This window comes from Salvelinus sp. IW2-2015, linkage group LG16, assembly GCF_002910315.2.
Source record: "Salvelinus sp. IW2-2015 linkage group LG16, ASM291031v2, whole genome shotgun sequence".
Classification (NCBI taxonomy): Eukaryota; Metazoa; Chordata; class Actinopteri; order Salmoniformes; family Salmonidae; genus Salvelinus; species Salvelinus sp. IW2-2015.
This window is the reverse complement of record NC_036856.1, coordinates 5,624,899-5,646,406: the sequence shown is the minus strand read 5'-3', so window position 1 is coordinate 5,646,406 and position 21,508 is coordinate 5,624,899. Positions and strand designations below refer to the sequence as shown.

General features: G+C 45.8%; 1 protein-coding gene and 1 pseudogene across 2 annotated transcripts; both read left to right on the top strand.

Moving 5' to 3' along the window:
• The first annotated feature begins 841 nt into the window (after positions 1-841).
• Positions 842-5,370, top strand: LOC111975907 (DNA methyltransferase 1-associated protein 1-like; annotated as a pseudogene).
• A 940-nt stretch (positions 5,371-6,310) lies between these two features.
• Positions 6,311-9,699, top strand: LOC111976104 (uncharacterized). Of its 2 annotated transcripts, none has more exons than XM_024004849.2 (3): positions 6,311-6,512; positions 7,366-8,000; positions 8,221-9,699. In XM_024004849.2, the coding sequence occupies exons 1-3, from the start codon at positions 6,495-6,497 to the stop codon at positions 8,567-8,569; spliced, it is 1,002 nt and encodes a 333-aa protein (XP_023860617.1). In that variant the 5' UTR covers positions 6,311-6,494; the 3' UTR covers positions 8,570-9,699. The 2 variants fall into 2 exon arrangements, with proteins under 2 accessions (XP_023860617.1, XP_023860618.1); XM_024004850.2 differs by lacking the exon at positions 6,311-6,512 and adding an exon at positions 6,782-7,146 and having other exon boundaries at positions 8,221-9,698.
• Positions 9,700-21,508: the final 11,809 nt, after the last annotated feature.

The following is a 21,508-nucleotide window of genomic DNA, read 5'->3' as shown; positions in this document are numbered from 1 at the left end:
CTTAGCTTAAGCCAATATTACACAGATTAGCTAACGGTTGTAGAAATCAGGAATGCAGACAGGCTCTATAGACCTCTATATCTATGTGAGTGACTGTGTCCAACCCACCACCACCTGTTACGTTGGGCACCTACAGACCAAAAAGGATGTTATTGTCACAGTCTCCCTAGGCGTACGTCATTGCCTACAATAATGTATATACACAGATGAAAGGGGTTAGTTATAATATTTGGTACATCACTGGTTGCCTCCCACAATGTTAACAATGTTCCAGGACATTCTGGTCTCATAGACTAGACGTAACATAGTAAATGTAACTGACACACAAATTAGTATGATGTGTTTGGTATGGTTACATAAGACCGATGGTTACTTAACTCTTGTGTAGTCTTAACATTGTCAACATGCCTCGTCTACTGCTGTCTCGGCTAGTTCTTATTGTTTTATTTCACTGTAGAGCCCTCAGTCCCGCTTATCTTGCCTTCGATAGCTCTTTTGTCCCACCCCCCACACATGGAGAGACCTCAACTGGCTTAACTGGTGCCCCCAGAGACGAAACAATGGAAGCTTGTTCATTGATACTGTATATAAGGATGAGATGGTCTTACCTCCGCCCTGACAACGCTAATTAGGTCGGAGCAATGGCAGAAGGACTGTTTGATTCTGTTGGCACGAGTGCAGATGGAGACAATGTGTGTAATACTGTAACACCTAATAATGGAGCTAAAAGGGCTAAAGTTGTAAATCAAGATAATCCTCGGTGTGATAATGCCTCATTCCCTGTTGGAGTGTGATTCATGAGCAATAATGTTTTTGGGGAAACTTGTTTGCGGTCACAAAGATGGTGAAGGACCCATTGGGAGAAGTGGAGTCAGAGTGGCCAGGAGTAGTATGATGTTGATTTCATCCCACTGGGCACAGATGTCAATTCAACATCTATTCCACGTTGGTTCAACGTAATTTCAATGAAACAATGTTGTTTCAACCAGTGTGTGCCCAGTGGGATGTGTGTCAAAAGAACAAAAGGAGAACGCACTGTGGCTCTACAGAACATATCATATCATACGAAATGGATGATGGACATTCACAAWTTAATTACATACCATATGAAATGTAACATACAGTATATTCGGAAAGTATCCAGAACCCTTGACTTTTCCCACATTTTGTTACAGTTTAGCCTTATTATAAAATTGATTAAATAAAACATTTTCCTCATCAATCTACACACAATACCCCATTATGACAAAGCTAAAACAGGTTTTTAGAAATGTTTGCAAAAAACAGACCCTTTGCTATGAGACTCAACATTAAGGTCAGGTGCATTCTGTTTCCATTGATCATCCTTGAGATGTTTCTATAACTTGATTGGAGTCCAACTGTGGTAAATTCAATTGATTGGACATGATTTGGAAAGGCACACACCTGTCTCCCCCGTCTCTCTCTTTTCCTCTCCCCCTGTGTCTCTGTCTCTCTCCCGCTTTCCCCCCGTTTCTCTCTCTCCCCCCCCCTCCCCATCTCTAGGCAGTGCAGGTGCCAGTGTCCCCGGAGCAGGAGTATCAGATGTATCTCCATGACGACGGCTGTACCAAAGCAGAGACGGACCAACTGTTTGACCTGTGCAAGTGCTTTGACCTGCGTTTCATCGTCGTCCACAACCGCTCCTACACACACACTTTAAATACTTATTTTGAATCCACAAATCACATTGCAGTCAGGAAGGATTTAAACATTTAAAAACATTTCAATTTGAATATTGGCATTTTTAAAAGCACATTTTGGAATGTGAAACTTCATGAAATACAATGTCTTTCCATTATAATAGACATCCCGTAAACATTCCAGGAATTTGTGCTTTCAGAAACGTTCAATGGATTACCTGAAGGAACGTTACTACTACATTTGTGCACGCTGAGCAAGGTCCGGGCTGCAACATGGACAGAGCCCAAGATTTACATATTTGTTGCGTGTCACGAGAGTCGCAGGAAACAGCAGTTGGATAGACCATTCAACCGCACGCTTGATCAGGTTAGCAGCACGCACCTAAGCATACGTACAGAGGAGTAGCTGTGAACTGGACCTGCTGTTTTGGACTCTCTCTCTACCGCACCTGCTGTCTCTAACTCTGAATAATCGTCTATGAAAAGCCAACTGACATTTACTCCTGAGGTGCTGACCTGTTGCACCCTCTACAACCACTGATTATTAGTATCTGACCCTGTTGGTCATCTATGAACGTTTGAACATCTTGGCCATGTTCTGTTATAATCTCCACCCGGCACAGCCAGAAGAGGACTGGCCACGCCTCAGAGCCTGGTTCCTCTCTAGGTTTCTTCCTAGGTTCTGGCCTTTCTAGGGAATTTTTCCTAGCCACCGTGCTTCTACAGCTGCATTGCTTGCTGTTTGGGGTTTTAGGCTGGGTTTCTATACAGCACTTTGTGACATCAGCTAAAAAGGGCTTTATAAATACATTTGATTGATAGAACTTCAGAGACAGGGGTGCCTAAGGAAATGCTCAAGTCTGACATATGTTTTCACTCCCTGGCTGGACCATCGACACCACCTCCACTTAATCTACTCCTTTAATGAACTGCATCATCATCCAGCTGTGGAGGACCATATTCCATGAACTGCCATCTGGCTGGCAGATTTTTTTTTTTAAWTTTTTTTTTTTWGGTTCTGTATGAAAAGCACTATTCAAAATAAATGTATTATTATTAAGACAATTCCCCTGTTAGTGTTTTGAAGGTGCAGCTTATTTCACCTCCTGTTCTCATGGATGTGCCTTTTTGAGCTTCCTGTCTTGATTCCCCAGTTTGGATCCAACATTTTATACTGTGTTATAGTCCAGGGTCGTATTCATTAGGGCAAAACTTTTTTGCAACGGAAAACCAAAATAAGCTTTCTTAGTGGACAAGTTCAGATAGTACCTCCCTGTTTCAGTTCATTGTTAATTTTTTGTCCTGATGAACATGACCCAGCACTCACGTTGCACTTCCCCATTTTGCCCTGCAGGTGGAAGAAGAGGAGTATCTGATGCAGGAGCTGCGGAAGATTGAGAGCAGGAAAAAGGAGCGTGAGAAGAAGGCCCAGGTCCTGCAGAAGCTCATCACGGCCGCCGACACCAGCACAGAGATGATACGTGCATAGCGCAAGGCCAGCAAGAAGAAGCTCCCACTGAAACGAGAGACCGAGAAACCGGTAAATCAACCATCACCCCCCCCCCCCCATGCTTTTGTAGAGATCTGAGAGTATCTGATAGTTGTGAGAAATGTGGTGAAGGGCTCCACCTTGCCCTCCAATAGGCCATGTGCAATTCTCAACTCCTATTTGTTGTTGTGTGTGGTTACGATTTCAAGTGTGTTTTGCATTTAAAAGGACCCTGATGCCACCCTGCTTTTTAAAGAAAAGTTGCTAAATCTGTCTTGCTCACCTCTCTACTGTCTCCGTCTGTCCACAACAGGCTGTTCCTGAAATGGCAGGCATCAAATTCCCTGACTTCAAATCAGCTGGAGTCAGAGGGTAAGCATGGCCATTCAATGAAACGATCAGTTGCATATGATTTGTATATAGGAACTGCATATGGGTTTTGCTTAGCTTGTTCCCCTCCAAAATATCATCCTAGGACCTCAACTTTACAAAAGGCCAATATAAAGCACTCGATGGTTTTGGAAAACTCTCCACCAACGTTCCATTTTATAAGGGTCCAAAAGATCCATTTATTTGACTTTAAGTCACCGGTCTAGCGTGCGTGGTCTCATAGCTTGTGATGTATGCTGAGAGTGGCTGGAGCATGTTAGACCTGGCTCTTAAGTCCCAAATGGTACCCTATTTCCTATGTAGTGCACTACTTTTGACCAGGGCCCATGGGATTCTGGTCAAAAGTGGTGCACTTTATAGGGAACAGGGTGCCATTTGGGAGGTGGGACACAGTCCTAGCTCTCATTAGCAAAAACCATGATTTATGCCGTTAGTGGCGCACTAATATCTGTAAGACGTAGCAGCAGAGGGAGCTTATTCATCTGAAAGACTGATGGGGAGCCGTTACTCTCTATGCAAAATGCATTAGGGCTAAAGGAGTGGAGATCTCCTCGGATAATCTGTCAGATAGACTCGGCCGGATAAATACATTTTGATCGGCCCCGCTGAAGTGCATTTCATACGAATAAACCGCCAGAGGTGAGGACGTTTATCCCCATATTCCTGACACCCCCGACTTATTGTGCGTGTGTGTTACAGATGAAACTGCCGAGCTCGGTAGGCCAGAAGAAGATCAAGGCCATTGAGAAGTTTGTGACGGAGCGGGAAGTGGGTGAGTGCACAGTTAGCCATACCACCTACCACCACCATATCCTAGGACTAAATGATACGGAAAGCAAACCAAGGCACTATCTCACACAAGCTATAGAAATAACATCTACCACACCAATCTGAATAGAGAAAACAGACCTCAGAAAGTATTGACAAAAAAATTGGCTAAACCTGTAAGAGAGACCATCCCAAAAATACCAACGCACTCTTACCAGGTAGTGGCGTTACAACGCCTTTTGAGTTTGCATATCCATGTAGGAATCGTAAAACAAGGCAAACAATTTGGTTACTGACAATGCATTGCGGTTTCACACAACCTAAATCAGGGCCTCAAAGTGATACGCGGAATACTTCCTGTTTCTAACTCCATCTTTCCCTACTCTGTTCTCTCTGTGTAGACCTGAACCCCACGCCCACAGAGGAGATAGTCCAGATGTTCAACGAGCTGCTCATTGGCACGGTGCTGGTCTAGGAGCTGAAGCAGGCTCATGGTAACTGTGAGTACGAACAACAGATGCTCCGCCACTTCTACAAGGCCCTGCTGCTGAAGGCTGGAGGAGGGGCGGGCCCTGTCAGGCCCCCAYGGGGAGGAGGACTGGGTGGTCTGTAGGTGCACGGCCCCGATGACATCAATGGGGAGGCCAAGGAGCAGATCATCGATGTGGTGGGAGCCCCACTCACCCCCAACTCAAGTCTTTTAACCCACCCCACACACACAAACTTTGGTTGTTTTCATTAGGCACCATATGGAATACAACTGATATAAACGAGGGACTACCGGAGCTTGTCCTATAAGGAATGCCTGTTTTCGTTGTCCGTCGCTATACGTTTTGATATAGTGTACCCTAATGAATACAGCCCGGCTGTCTAACAGGAGTTGGCTGAATAGAACTTGTCAAAGAGAATACATTTAGGCAGTGTTCCAATGGGCACTGTCATAGTTGCATGTGAAATTATGCAGATATGTTCTGGACCAATGGCTGACAGTGTTTGGTGCATTCTTTGTCATTCCAGCATAAACGCAGAGAGTCCACCTCCAGTTCCTCGTCCATCAAGTAGGTGAAGAAGCTTTGACGTGGAAAATGAGCCCTGGGGTTTTATGTGACTGAGGAGGAAAGGAGAGAGGATGAGGTCACATCCCACCCTGGCCTCAGTGGAGCGGCCTGTAGAGCTGAGGGCTGGAGGAAGGGGGAGGGTTTGTCATCCATCACATCACCCCCCGACAAATAACAAATAACCAAGCCCCCTGCCCCCCACCCCCTAAATGTGACTGATGCTCCTGTACAATAACCCCCCCACCCACCGCCACCCCAGGCCCAACATCCACTCTCCCCTTTACAGCAATATCATGACAAATACAACGACTGGCATTCCTTTTCATTACTCCTCCTCTCCCTCCTTTGTGCTGGCTGAGATGAGGCCAGATAAACTGTAAATAGCCAGACCGAGCTAATAGAGCCATGGTGGAGAGATGAGCCTACTGTCTGTTTGAGATTGGGCCAGCAGGGCCTGGTTTTCCAAAAGCATCTTAAGGCTAAATTCTAACAATTTAATTTAGCCTTAATATGCTTTTGGGAAACCAGGCCCATACATAAAGGCATTCTCTGACCACAGTTTCATCGTGCTGTTTTGTTTCCTGGGTTATGTCGTTTTGTGTTCCCTCTTAGTGGAGGCACCCCCTGTCATTGCATTAAAAGCAACAGCCACGGTAAGTGCCATTTCAGATAAGTCAAAAGGTTTTTGCTTATCTTGGCTTGTGGGAGAGTTTGATCAAGCTAAGCTGTCCTCACTGAATCAGAAAAGAGTTGAAAGCAACCTACAAGATTGACCAAATCAATAAACCGATTTTTTTTTCAAATGGTCTTGTGTGTTCTAATATCTCATTTGTAGCATAGTTCTCGTATTGAAGTCATGCTAGAATGTAGTATAATCGGTCTGTAATCAGCACATAAAACATCTAAAGGCACGAGCTTGAAGCTAACACCGGAAGATCCGGCATGGGGTGGAACGAGATTGAGAAAACAGCGCAGAATAGAGTGTTTACCGAGAGGAGTTGAAAAGCTGCTTTTCAATGTCTTTCCAGCAACGACAAAAAAAAGAAGCTATTCTCAACGTGTTGTGCTCATAGACCCGTCGCTTTGCCAGGGAGCATCCCTAAGTACTAATCGGTCTACATTTAAATTATGCTCTGCAGCAGTGATGTAAGACTTATTCCGAAACAATTAATGTTGAAAATAAATGTGATGTAAAGCTGTAAGATCATGACATGTTGGCCTTGCCTGCCATTCCAGTTAAATTACAAATGAGTTCATTAATATGTTAATTAGGCCATGTTAATTTTTTGTTTACGCTGGCCACTGGAACAGCATTAGATTTCTCATCATATTGCTAATTGCATGTCAATGATGCTATTGAGCTCATTTAGGCATGAATTTGTATGCAAARGTCACGTAAAAGGGGTTGGCTGGTAAAGTATGCACGTTTCTTTAAATGAGAATTATCGATAGTTTAAAATATATATATATTTGGGGAAGATTTGAATGATATCACACAGGGATAACTGCATAGCTAGACATATTAGAAAACTCCGTTGCAAAAGCTGAGAACGATAACGTTAATAAGGTTGCGCATTGAAATGGAGGCAACGCCACTATTCCATGCGCTCCTTTATGACGTTTCATTCCAGAATCTGTAGGTTGATAAACTCCAACAAATAAATTCGATAGGCTATCACTTGGATGACATTTCAAACAAGATCTTTCATCGCAGACTTCCATTCAGCGCAAACTAAGATTTATCCAAACTTCTCAACAAAGGAATTCAAAAATGGGCAAAGTGAGTAGGCAAATGTACTTGCTCGTTTTTCAGTTGTTGACAGGTTTACTGTTTTGAGGTAACCCTAATAAATATTTTTTTATAAACAATTCGACAGGTTTGGCCTGTAGGCCTATGAAAGACATCCTTACTAGTGTAGAACAAATTCCCAGAGCCTTTCAAATCATGATGTCCATGTATTTAGAAATTCCAATTGTTAACTCATAACACACTTTTCAGGTTTGGGAGTCCAACCTGTGTGTCCACCCCACAAATCCCTCAGCAATCAGGATGATCCTGAGAAGGGTTGGTTTTCCAGGCTCATCTCAGAAGGCTGTGTGGAGTCCTGTGTTGCCCCAGAGTGCTGTACACCACGTGGAGGCCAGTGCCAATGCCAGCCATGACCTTTCCTGCCCCTTGACAGTGGAGCTGTTGAAGGCAAGAAATCTTTACATTCCTTGGTTGAAGGATAGTCCTACTGTCAATCAGGAAGTGAGCCAGCTCAAGAGGCCTAAACTGTCATGCCCCAAGTTGACCCAGCTGTCCCAGGGTGCTGTGCAGCATGTGGAGGCCGGTGCCAAAGCCAGTCAGGTATTCTCGTACCTTTCTTGGAAGAAGAGGAGGCTGAACGATTTTATTGCGGAACAGAAGAAGGTGAGCCAGCTCAAGAGGCCTAAACTGGTCCCCAGCATCAGGGTCCCCAAGGACCCCAGCCCACTACGACAGAAGCAGCAGCGACAGAGGAAGAGGCCAGCCGATAAGGTGTATGGCAGCAGGGGGTGCACGAGAGCAGCCAAGAAGGACATCTCTGGAGATCTGGCCCAGCTCAAGCCTGGTCAGTCCACAGGAGACGCCCGGAACAATACAGACACTGGGTAAATATCTTTACAGCTAATACTGTATTATGGAATTTGTATGATTTTGTTAATTTAATGACCCAATAGAATTCAATAGCTCTGATTTCCCTTGAAGTCTAGAAACAAGGTAGGTTCCATACTGTACAATGATAGAAGAGTTGGCTACAACACATACCAGTACAGTATGGAACCAGGCCAGGAACAAGGTGTTATGTGAGGCTGTGTGTGTATCCTATAGAGCTGAAGAACCTCGTCGTCTGGAGGTTACGAAGAACCTGACAGGCCTGTGGGGCAGCACTGGGCGAGGCCAGCCTCAGCCGACTCCACGAGCCAACCGTCTCAGCCCCTCCCTGGCCCAGTACTTAGCCGCCACTGTCACACCGAGGACCTTTGACCTCCAGTTAATGGGCATGACCTCTGACCTAATGGACTTCTTGGACATGCCCGAGGAGAGACTGTCTATAGAGCTTTGGGACCTCGGGGAGGGCACAGGGGACCAGCGCTACAAAGCCAACTGGCAATTCTCCGGGGAGCACGGCAATGTGCTGATGGAGGGAATCTGGCTCCAGAAAGACGACAACTGGTGATTTGGAGACCTCAGCTCGCCCAAACGCTTCCTCAGTAGGAAAGAGGCGGGAGCTTATCTGTTGATATTCACTCATTCATATGCACACATCAGTAAAGGCTTTGAGGAAAATAGAAATTGCAGTTGGAAGTTCAGTTTACTTTCTGAATTTAAAAGGAATTGACCCCAACCCCGGAACATATTCACACATAGGCTCACACAAAAAAAGGATGGCTCTTGAGGATTGCAGTATCTTATCTTTTTTATATACAGTTCATATTTTCATTAGCATGAATACAGTCATTCTTGTGTTTTTATTRACCTTGAAAATCCTGCCATGACAACCAGAGAAGTGTAGCATTGTAGGGTTGCTGTGTCTGTGCATTTGACTAGTCTAAAACGTCATGAACTGATGGTGTCACAGGTGGGATGTGAACCCTGGTCGACTGCGTGAGAAACCACCATCTTAACAATTAGGCCAATAGATAATTCCTCCATTACACTGGCATAAGGGCCACTTATAGCAATGAATCTCTACCAGGTATAGTAGGACAAAATATTGAATAACTGATATGTCATATTACTTCCCCGAAAGGAATATAGATGTGTTGATCCGCAGGATGGGATATATGAGGATGATATGTCCATCCAAGCATCCAGACGCATGAAATAAATGAGCTTCTAAAATGCACTTGATTGCGCTGAAATAAATGGATTTACGTTAATGATTCTATATCTTATTCGCTTTTATACAGCGTGTGGTTATCTTTGAGCTTGTGAAAAAGTGAGTTTGTTTCAGTGTCAATTGGCGCTTTTTTCCCCTCATTCATCTAGAGTGTGTTATTTAAATGACTGATTTGAGATGGGGTTTTGGTTCATTCAGATGGGATTTACGGTGCCTTCAGAAGGTGTTCACACCCCTTGACTTTTTCCACATTTTGTTGTGTTACAGCCTGAATTTTAAATGGATTCAATTGAGATTTGTTTTGTCACTGGCCTACACACAATACCCCATAATATCAAAAGTGGAATTTCGTTTTTAGAAATGTTTGCAAATGAATTAAAATTGAAAAGTTGAAATGTCTTGAGTCAATAAGTATTCAACCCCTTTGTAATGGCAAGCCTAAATAAGTTCAGGAATAAAAATGTGCTTAACAAGTCACATACGTTCCATGTGTGCAATAATAGTGTTTAACATGATTTTTGAATGACTACCTTATCTCTGTACCCCACACATACAATTATCTGTATGGTCCCTTAGTCGAGCAGTGAATTTCAAACACAGATTCAACCACAAAGACCAGGGAGGTTTTCCAATGCCTGACAAAGAAGGGCAACTATTGGTAGATGGGTAAAAATACAGGCATCCTTCCTAACTCAGTTGCCGGAGAGGAAGGAAACCGCTCAGGGATTTCACCATGAGGCCAATGGTGACTTTAAAACAGTTACAGAGTTTAATGGCCGTGATAGGAGAAAACTGAGGATGGATCAACAACATTGTAGTTACTCCACAAGACTAACATTAATGACAGATTGAAAAGAAGGAAGCCTGTACAGAATAAAAATGTACCAAAACATGCATCCTGTTTGCAAAAGGCACTAAAGCCTTCCTCTCCGCATTTATAAAATTGTTTATTCCAGTTACTAATAAGCATGCACTCCTTAAGAAAAGTACTTTAAAAACTGTTAAATCCCCATGGATTGATAAGGAATTAAAAAATGGTATTAAAAACTTGTATGGTTGAGAGGGACCAGGCATAAGGAATGGCAAATTAGTCTGGCTGCACAGCTGTCACCTGTGCTCCCTCTCTGGCCTCTAGGTCACCAGGCTGCTCGTTATGGCGCACACCTGTCACCATCGTTACGCGCACCTGCAAGTCATCAGACTCACCTGGACTCCATCACTTCCCTGATTACCTTCCCTATATGTCACTCCCTTTGGTTTCTTCCCCAGGTGTTATTGTTTCTGTGTCATGTCTGTGTGTTGTTTGTGGTTCTTAGTTTGTATTATGTTGAGTTTATTTATTAAAACAACTCACTCCCTGAACTTGCTTCCCAACTCTCCCCGCACATTTTTACAGAATAACGCCTCACCTCCTCACCTAAGGGAAGCATCCTGACTGGCTGAGTTGTTTTTTTTCTTCGGTGGGAATGACATCGGGTCCGGGAGCCGCTACAGACTCTCATGCCTCAGACAGATCGCCAGGCTCCCTTGCCTCAGCCGACTCGTCGGGCTTTCATGCCTTCGCCGGATCACTAGGCTCCCCTGCTTCCACCGGTTCATCAGGCTCTCATGCCTCAGCTGGTTCGCCAGGCTCCTCTGCCTCAGCCGGTCTGTCAGGTTGCCGTGCATCAGCAGGGGTGACCGGTCCGCTCCTGATCCCCAGGACATCCCTTTGGTTGGCGTCCTGCGGCTGGAGCCGAACGCGCCGGGGAGGGGGTACCGTCACGTATGCTCTCTCTCTAGGTCACCGTGCTTCCGCGTCTCAGCCGGACTGACAGGTTTCCCACGCCTCAGCAGAGGTGACTGGTACACTCCTGATCGTCATTTTGGTCAGCGTCCTGCGGCTAGAGCCTCGCGTCGGAGGGGGTACTGTCATTTGTGCTCCCTCTAGGTCACCAGGCTGCTCGTTATGGCGCACACCTGTCACCATCGTTACGTGCACCTACACGTCACTAGACTCACCTGGACTCATCCCTTCTCTGATTACCTTCCCTATAGATGTCACTCCCTTTGGTTCCTTCTCCAAGCGTTATTGTTTCTGTTCCTGTGTCATGTCTGTCCGTGCTTCTTATTTTGGATTATGTTGTGTTTATTAAAACACTCACTCCCTGAATTTGCTTCCCGACTCTCAGCGCACATCGTTACAACAGCTGATCGGCAAATGTACTGTAAATTGAGAAATCATGTGACTAAAATAAGAAATTGTATTATGAAACAAATTACACAAAGAATGATAGTAAAAAGCTTTGGAGCACCTTAAATGAAATTTTGGATAAAAGGGTGAACTCAGCTCCATCATTCATTGAATCAGATGGTTCGTTCATTACAAAACCCACTGATATTGCCAACTACTAAACACATTTTTTTCATTGGCAAGATTAGCAAGTTTAGGCATGACATGCGAACAACAAATTCTGAACCTACACATCCATGAATAACTTAAAATATTATGAAAGACAAACGTAATTTTGAATGCTGTAAAGTGAGTGTAAAAGAGTTTTTTTTTAAAGTGTTGTCTATCAACAATGACAAGCTGAGTCTGACAACTTGGATGGAAAATGACTGAGGATGATAGCGAACTGTATTGTCACTCCTATTTGCCGTCTATTCAATCTAAGCCTACAGGAAAGTGTGTGCCCTCAGGCCTGGAGGTAAGCAAAAGTCATTCCGCTATCCAGGAATAGCAAAGCACCCTTTACTGGTTCTAACAGCCGACCAATCATCCTGCTACCAACCCTTTGTAAACTTTTTGAAAAAATTGTGTTTGACCAGATACCATGCTATTTCCCAGTAAACAAAGAATCAACTTTCAGCACGCTTATAGGAAAGTGCATTCTACACGTAGGGCACTTATGATTGGCTGAAATAAATTGACAAGATAGTTGGAGCTGTTTTGTTAGACTTCACTGCAGCTTTTGACGTTATCGATCATAATCGGCTGCTGCAAAAACGTACGTTTTATGGCTTTACATCCCCTGCTATAGCGTGGATCGAAAGTTATCTAACAGAACACAGATGGTGTTTTTTAATGGAAGCCTCTCCAACATAATCCAGGTAGAGTCAGGCATTCCCCAGGGCAACTGTCTAGGCCTCTTACTTAATTTTTAAAATTATTTTACTAATGACCTGCCACTGCCACTGAATAAAGCCTGTGTGTCTATGTATGCTGATGACTCAACACTATACACGTCAGCCCTCCACAGCAAGTGAAATCACTGCAACACTTAAGAGCTGCWGTCKGTTTTAGATTTGGTGGKAAGTAATAAACTAGTCCTAAATATTTCCAAAACTAAAAGCATTYSATTTGGGACAAATCATTCACTTAACCCTATATCTCAACTAAATCTTGTAATTAATCATGTGGAAATTGYGCAGTTGGAGGATACTAAKCTGTTTGGTGTAACCCTGGATTGTAAACTGTCATGGTCAAAACATTGATGCAACGGTAGCTAAGATGAGGAGAGTTCTCTCCGTAATAAAGCGTTGCTCTGCTTTCTTGACATTGCCATCAACAAAACAAGTCCTACAGGCCCTAGTTTTGTCACACCTGGACTACTGCCCAGTTATATGATCAAGTGCCACAAAGAGGGACATAGGCAAATTACAGTTTGCCCAGAATAGAGTAGCACGGCTGGGCTTAAATGTTCACGGAGAAAACAACAAGATGCATGTTAATCTGTCCTGGSTCACAGTGGTGGAGAGATTGACTGCATCACTACTTGTCTTTGTGTGAGGTATTGACATGTTGAAAGCACAGAGCTGTCTGTTCAAACGACTAGCACACAGCTCAGACACCCATGCATACCCCACAAGACATGCCACTAGGGGTCTCTTCACWGTCCCCAAGTCCAGAACAGACTGGAAAAAGTACAGTACTACACAGGGCCATGACTACAGGGAATTCTATTGCACATCAAGTAACTCATGCAAGCAGTCGAATCAGATTTTTTTTAAACAACACCTTATGGAACAATGCGGACTGTGAGGAGACCCAAACACAGACACACACACACACACACACACGCCAGAGCATGCACTCTACACATGTGTATGTATGGTGCTATTATAAATGTTGTATTTTAGATATGTAGTGGTGTAATAATGTTATATGTACTGTTTTATTGAATTTTCGTTTTTTTGTCCATCATTTGTTTGGACCCCAGGAAGAGTAGTTGCTGCCTTGGCAGGAACTAATGGGGATCCTTGATAAATACAAATACAAAGTAAAACTGCAAAAAAATGTGGCAAAGAAAGGAACTTTATGTCCTGAATACAAAGCGTTATGTTTGGGGCAAATCCAACACAACCCATCACTGAGTACCACWCTTCATATTTTCAAGCATGGTGGTGGCTGCATCATGTTATGGYTATGCTTGTCATTGGCAAGGACTAGGGAGTCTTTTTAGGATCAAAATAAACGGAAAAGAGCCAAGTCCAGGCAAAATCCTAGAGGAAAACCTGGTTCAATCTACTTTCCAACAGACACTGGGAGACAAATTCACCTTTCAGCAGGATAATAACCTGAAACACAAGGAGTTGTTTACCAAGACGATACTGAATGTTCCTGATTGGCCTAGTTACAGTTTTGACTTAAATCGGCTTGAAAATCTATGGCAAGATTTTGAATTGAGGCTGTAACACATAAAAATGTGGAATAAGTCAACGGGTATGAATACTTTCTGAAGGCACTGTAAATACCATCTGAATGGTTTATTTCTAACTGTGCGTGCGTGTGTTTGTAATCATGCCATATGCTTTTAATTTGGAGGAATCTGCTGGAGTTGGACAGGCGAGAGCATATCTGAGGGACTCACAAGCTGTTTTCAGTGGAAGGAGGTGTACATTGCCCCGAGATGCTGATCTGGGGTCAGTTTTGCATCTTCTCCACTAATGGTTACGGTTAGGGAGGGGGTGGGGGTTGTGATCCTTGATCTGTACCTAGGGGAAACTTCATCCCTGAGCGTGGGAGGTGGTGAGAGGCGGGTAAACATGGGTAAATGGATTCCTGGTGTCTATATTTCATGTTGAAAATTGGCTCGTAAATCCACTGGTTTTGATCTATGGAACCCTTCGCCGCTTGAAAAAACCTCCGTAAATGTGTAATTTCTCCCTTGACGGAACACAGACGAGAAGCGATCTTTCTTATTTTCTCTCTCTCTCTCTCTCTCTCTCTCTCTCTCTCTCTCTCTCTCTCTCTCTCTCTCTCTCTCTCTCTCTCTCTCTCTCTCTCTCTCTCTCTCTCTCTCTCTCTTTCCATCCCCCTGTATTCAGTGGAGCGCTAGGCTCATGTTGGATTAATGCTCTCCTTTCCTCTCTCTCCTTTCATGCTCTTTTGATATCTTCTTTTCATCACCGCTCATCCATTTATCAAACCTGCTACTATGAGAGTGACTTTGCTTCTGAGATCTAGAAGGTGTGTGTGCGTGTGTATGCATGTGTGGTGTGTGCGTGCACACGCATGCGAGTGTAGAGTATAAACACAGACATGATATTAATAAAAAATATATATTAATAAAAACAGGTCGAAGATGGGTAGGTGGGATGACTCGCTACTCATGTGTGAATGATAAAGACTCCCAACCAAATCCATCTGGATCAGCTGTAAGCTACACCACACGCTCCTCTGCTCCAGTATGTGTGTGTGCGCGAGCGTGTGTGTGTGTCCACGTGTGTGGCGGTGATGTGAAAAGCATGAGGCAGAACTCTATGGCAGAGTGGTTTATAATCTAACAGCAATGGCTGTTAGGTGATGGGAGGCAGATGGGATCTCTTTATCAACCCGTGGACTACGCCTTTAATCAGGGCCTAAGAGGTGTGAGGGGGGTTTATCATAATTGAACTGTATCCTGGATAATCGTAGCTATATGTCACTGTTGCATGGCTGTGCCGGCTGAACAAGCTATGACTGGGAAGCGAGGAGGCATGATTGAACACAGAGTTAAGAGGAGAGACGTCTGGTAAAAGACATAGACAGAAGAGGGTCACATCCCAAATGGCACCCTATGCTCTTTATATAGTGCACCATTTTTTGACCAAAGGCCTCTGGTAAAAAGTAGTGCATTATAAAGGGAATAGAGTCCCATTTGGGATGCAGACAGGTATTACAGGAAGTGATATAGAAGGGCTGTTCTTGTCTGAAGATGGTGGATTCCTCTGCTGGTTACATTAGGTTTTGTAGGTGGTGTGTTACATTTTCTCGATCTCATTTTTCCCAACACAAAATTCTGTGACCAAGCTCTGTTCCATCCTATTTCCCTTCAATTAACCTGCGAATGGACAAAAGTGTTTATTGACCTCATGTCTCCTACCATGATAAATACCTATACAATGTGGTCATACTGTATACAATATGAAATTAGTGAAATCTTTTATTAAGATGAGCAAAAATGACTGTGGGGGTTCTAAGCTAACATATGGAATAGAAATACCATGTTACACCCTGATCTGTTTCACCTGTCTTGTGCTTGTCACCCACCCCCTCCAGGTGTTGCACATTTTCCCCATCATCCCCTGTGTATTTATACCTCTGTTTTCTGTTTGTCTGTTGCCAGTTCGTCTTGTCTCGTCAAGCCTACCAGGGTGTTTTCCGACTGCTCGCTTTAGTCCCTGTTTTCTAGTTCTTCCGGTTTTGACCATTCTGCCTGCCCTGACCCTGAGCCTGCCTGCCGTTCTGTACCTTTTGACACTGCCCTGGATTAGTGACCTCTGCCTGCCCTTGACCTGTCATTTGCCTGCCTACTGTTTTGAAAATAAACTGTCTGCATCTGGGTCTTATCCTGAGTTCTGATAGTACGAACTTGCCATGACTGCCCCAGCAGACTTCCGTGGAATGTTTGTTAGGTGGCCAGACACGACAGTAACCTCCCAGCCCCTCAGTAACCCCTCTGTCAGCAGTAACCTCTCAGTAACCCCGGCTTCCCGAGAACTCCGCTTAACTCCCCTGAAATGCTTTGCTGGAGAGTCAGGAACCTGTTGGGTGTATCTCTCTCTGTGTTCCCTCATCTTCGAGCTGCAGCCCCATATCTCATAATGCTGATGCCTGGGAGGGCCCTTGCTTGGGCTACGGCGGTGTGGGAACAACAATATGCCATATGCTTCAGTCTGGAGGACTCTCCCGTTGTCCGGGAGAGAGGCTGCCCGGAAGTTACTCCAGCTTTGTCAAGACTCCCGCAGTGTGGCAGACTATGCTGTTGATTTTCGTATGTTGGCTGCCGAGAGTGCCTGGAACCCAGAATCCCTGTTCGACACGTTCCTCCACGGATTATCGGAGGAGGTTAAAGACGAGCTCGCAGCCTGACTCACTCATCGCCCAGACCATCCGGATCGATGGGCGGCTACGGGAACATAGGAGGTAGAGATCTAATTCCTGTCCCACTCGCTCGCCCAAGGATACCACCTCGCCTCTGAGGAAAACCGGAAGTCCCCGGCGTCTACGTTTCAGAGAATCCGAGGTTATCCGAGTTCGCCTGAGAGTCTCCGAGGTCTGCCGACTCGCCTCTTCCGGAGCCGATGCACCTCGGCAGAGCTAACATCAAGAGTTGTCTGTATTGCGGCACTACCGGTCATTACATGTCTACCTGTCCATTAAAAGACATCAGTAGGTACGAGTACTCTGGTAGGCCATAGGGAGAATTTTCATACTCCCCTTACTCGTACCCATCCTCATGCAATCCTGCGGTGGGGCGACCAGTATAAATCTCTCCGGGTACTCATTGACTCTGGGGCCAATTAGAATGTCATGGACACCTGGTGTCAGAGCTGGGCAACCCCACTCAGCCCCTCTCCATTCCCATGGACGTTAGAGCGCTGGATGAGCGCTCTATAGGCAGTCACCCATAATACCACTCCTATCAACCTGCGAGTGTCAGGGAACCAGTGAGACTATGCAGTTCATGCTCATCAGGTCTCCTCAGGTACCCGTGGTATTGAGGTTTTCTTGGCTCCAGCGTCACAATCCCCTCATCGACTGGACCGCTGGTGCTATCATGGGCTGGAACCCATTTTGCCACGCTCAATGCCTGAAGTCGGCGCAGCCTGCTCCGGGACATCTTCTTATGGGCTCGGAATAAGCCCCGGACCGCTCCGCCTTTCCGGCGGAGTACCAGGACCTCTAGGAGGTTTTCAGTAAGACCCGGGCCACTTCGCTTCCTCCGCATCGACCCTATGACTGCCTGATAGACCTTCTCCTGGGCACTACACCACCCCGGGGACAGCTGTATTCACTGTTGGGTATAGAGACCAAGGCTATGGAAACGTACATTGAGGACTCCCTGGCTGCAGGTTGTCTTTCTGCTTTTCCCCGCCAGCATACCGGGGCCTCAGTGACATCACGGTTAAGAACCGCTACCTGCTACCACTCATAGCCTCGACTTTCGAGCCYCTCAGGGTGCCACCATTTTCTCTAAGTTGGACCTGCGGAATGCCTACCATCTGGTGCAGATACTGGAAGATGACGAGTGGAATGCAGCCTTCAACATGGCTAGCGGTCACTACGAATACCTGGTGGTGCCATTCAGTCTGACCATCGCTCCTGCTGTGTTCCAGGCACTGGTTAACAATGTTCTCCGCGACATGTTGAACCGGTTCATGTTCATCTACCTCAACGACATCCTCGTCTTTTCCCTCTCAGCTCAATAACACGTTCTCCATGTCCGACAAGTCCTCCAGCTTCTCCTGGAGAACCAGCTTTTTGTGAAAGCAGAAAAATGCGAATTCCATCGCTCCACCATCTCCTTCCTTGGATACATCATCGCTGCTGGTAATGTGCAGATGGATCCCGGAAAGGTGAGAGCGGTGGTGGATTGGCCTCAAACCACGTCCAAAGTGCAGCTGCAGCGCTTCTTGGGATTTTACCATTTCTATCACCATTTTATCTGGGGTTACAGCACCCTGGCTTCCCCCATTTCAGCCCTCACCTCTCCCAAGGTTCCATTCACGTTGTCTCCAGCTGCTGACCAGGCGTTCCTGGACCTTAAACACCCCTTCACCACAGCTCCCATATTAATTAATCCGGACTTGTCCCGTCAGTTCATGGTAAAGGTCGACGCTTCGGAATTCGGAGTCGGGACTGTCCTGTCCCAGTGTTCTGCGCCTTCTTCTCCCATCGTCTTAACGTCACAGAGAAGAATTATGATGTGGGAAATCGAGAACTACTCACGGTGAAGATGGTGTTGGAGAACTGGAGGCACTGGTTAGAGTGGGAGGAACATCCATTCATTGTGTGGACGGATCACAAGAACCTGGAATATCTCTGCACCGTCTCAACTCCAGGAAAGCTCGATGGGCCCTGCTTTTCACTCGGTTCAACTTTACCATCTCCTACCGCCCGGGGTCCAAGAACGTAAGCCAGATGCGCTTTCCCACCACTACAGCCCCGCTGCTTCACCCTTGGACATCTGGGGAATAGATAACAAGGTCTGTGAGGCACAGTGTTCCTAGCCAGACCCAGCTAGCCAGATGTTTGCCCCAGACGTTGCCCGCTCCCCGGTCCTGGAATTGCCTGTCACCCTGGCTCCAGTCGGACCCAGGCCTTTGTTTGACAACACTTTTGGTGGCCCACCATGGTCCCTGACGTCTCCGCGTTCGTTGCTGCCTGCACTGTCTGTGCTCAGAATAAGATTCCTCTACAAGCTCCTGCTGGCCTCCTTCAACAACTTCCTGTCCCTCACCAGCCCTGGTCACATATATCTCTGGACTTCATCACTGGTCTCGCTCCGTCTGATGGCAACACCACTATCCTTACGGAGCTGGACAGGTTTTCCAAAGGCGCCCATTTCATTACCCTCCCCAAGCTACCCTCAGCCAAGGAGACGGCCCAGCTCATGGTGCAGCATGTCTTCCGGATCCATGGACTTCTGTTGGACATGGTCTCCTTGAAAATAAAGAAGAGCCGCACACTCTAGGAGCTCAGATGCAAAAATGTAATATCCAACGTTTCGACAGCCAAGCTGTCTTCACCAGGGTATAATCATAAACACTGCGGGATTACTCGTTTATATAGTGTCAAAAGACACGCAGGTGTCTCCATCCATGGTCCTCAGTTCTCGTCCCTGTTCTGGAAGGCGTTCTGCACACTCATTGGGTCGTCGGCAAGCCTGTCCTCCGGGTTTCACCCCCAATCTAACGGCCAGTCGGAGCAAGCCAATCACGACCTGGAGACAACTCTTTGCTGCATCGTCTCCGCCAACCCCACCACCTGGAGCCAGCAACTCGTGTGGGTGGAATACGCCTGCAACACCCTCCCCTGCTCAGCCACTGGTCTCTCACCTTTCGAGTGTCCGATCGGTTATCAGCCCCCACTCTTCCATGAGAAAGAGGAAGAGGTCAGCTTACCCTCGGCCCAGATGTTCGTCCGCCGCTGTCGCCGTACCCGAAAGAGAGCCCGGTCTGCTCTTCTCAAGACCACCTCCGGGTATCGACGACAGGCGTACCGCCACCGGACCCCGGCTCCCCGGTATCGTCTCGGGCAGAGGGTATGGCTGTCCACCCGGGATCTGCCCCTCCGGGTGGAGTCCTGCAAACTTTCCCCCTGTTTTATCGACKCTTTCCCCATCTCTAAGATTCTTAGCCCCTCTGCTGTTCGTCTTCTGTTGCCCTGCACCCTCCGTATACATCCCACTTTTCATGTGTCAAGGATTAAACCTCTGTCTATTCTTCCTGCCCTTGACCTGTTGTTTGTCTGCCCCCTGTTTTGTAAATAAACTTCTGTGATTCGAACTGTCTGCATTTGGGTCTTTTTCTGAGTTCTGATATACAAAGGATTATTTAGCAATTTGATTTTGAATTTAAGACCCCTGAAGGCATCACAAACATATACTGTATAAACAAATTATTGGACGAAACATTGAATTTCACATTACTGCTATTAGCCAATAGAAACGCATTGAATAACAGATTCACTACATGYAACAACAGATAGTCCAAAACCAAATCAAAAGGAAGTTTGTTCTGAATTGTCAGTCCTATATCTATTTTTATTGTTTTTAACATGTATTTATCCCCTTATTTTAGGCACTAAACTATCTCCATATATACCGTACTTCCATTCATTTAAAAAAAACTGGTACTGGGTACCTTCAGATAAGTCTTGTGAGGCTTGTGGGCGTCCTAGAGCGAAACAGAGAACACCACCGTGTTCACGAGAGTCTCAGCTTTCCACCGAGGAGACGCATTAGTGTTCGGATGCTACAAACCGTTCGGACGCTACAGACGTTTTCGTGAGAAGACGGATTTTCGGGAAGTCTCATGGTCTGACAAACACCACTCTATCCAAGTGCCAGTGATGTTTAGCAAACTCCAGGTGATTCCATCTGTTGGAGAACATGAAAATAGAGCTCTTTGGCCACGTGGGATGAGAACTTCTTCAACATGTGATAAGCACATTGAATTCCATCATATTTGATATCCAAGCTACAACAAGGGGTGCTTTATAGTGTATGTACTGTGTTACCCTATAGCCGTTCCCCATTTCTCCATGTCTCTGTCCAATGTCATTCCGACTTCCACCCCTTCCTAGCTGAGTCACCTGGGAGAAAAAACTTTTAATTGTGCTTTTATATGTTTGAAGTTCAACTCGTTTCATGAGCTACTTTACAGCGATGTAGTTGAATTCTTAGACGGGCATAATCGCAAGAATCGCCCAAAGGCGTACAGTTGYAATGAGAAGTAATTTCCACTGCTTTTAGCCCATGGATAAGGCTCAAGCTATAGCACACAACACATTCCCAATCACCAGTCAAGAGTAGTGCTGACAGCTAAGTATTAACCCCTCTGTCCACTTTCAACAGTCTCCCTACATTTGTGCCCTAAGTACATGGTAGGAGAGAATGGCGTGGAGAGAGGAAGGAGTGAATGACTCTAAAAGTAGACTTCTCATCCCCTGGAACTCTATCACCAGGGAGCCTGTGACTGAATAGAGTGTAGGACATTTTGATAGGGTCACCTTTGGAGTGTCATGAAAAGATCGACTTCCTCACACAGGAGTCCAGATAGAGTCCAAACCAAACTTGGTTGATACACTCGTTGAACGTGGAAGGTGTGTGCGTTTGCAGGCGTGCGTGCGTTAATGCTTGCACGCATGTGCATGCTTCCTTGTGTGTGTTTGCCAGAGGCTGAGAGAGGAAGAGTGTCACGGGGGGCATCCCAGTCTGACCCGTTAAGGCAGTGCCCTGATTGGAGCCTGACCATAGATGAGATTAGGTTAGACCTCCACTGCCCTGTCCCATCAACAGCCCGCAC

Bases quoted from the DNA above. Each gene is read 5' to 3' on its own strand.
- LOC111976104 (XM_024004849.2), top strand. The intron at 8,001-8,220 runs GTAAATATCTTT...TGTATCCTATAG, and splicing joins CGGAACAATACAGACACTGG to AGCTGAAGAACCTCGTCGTC.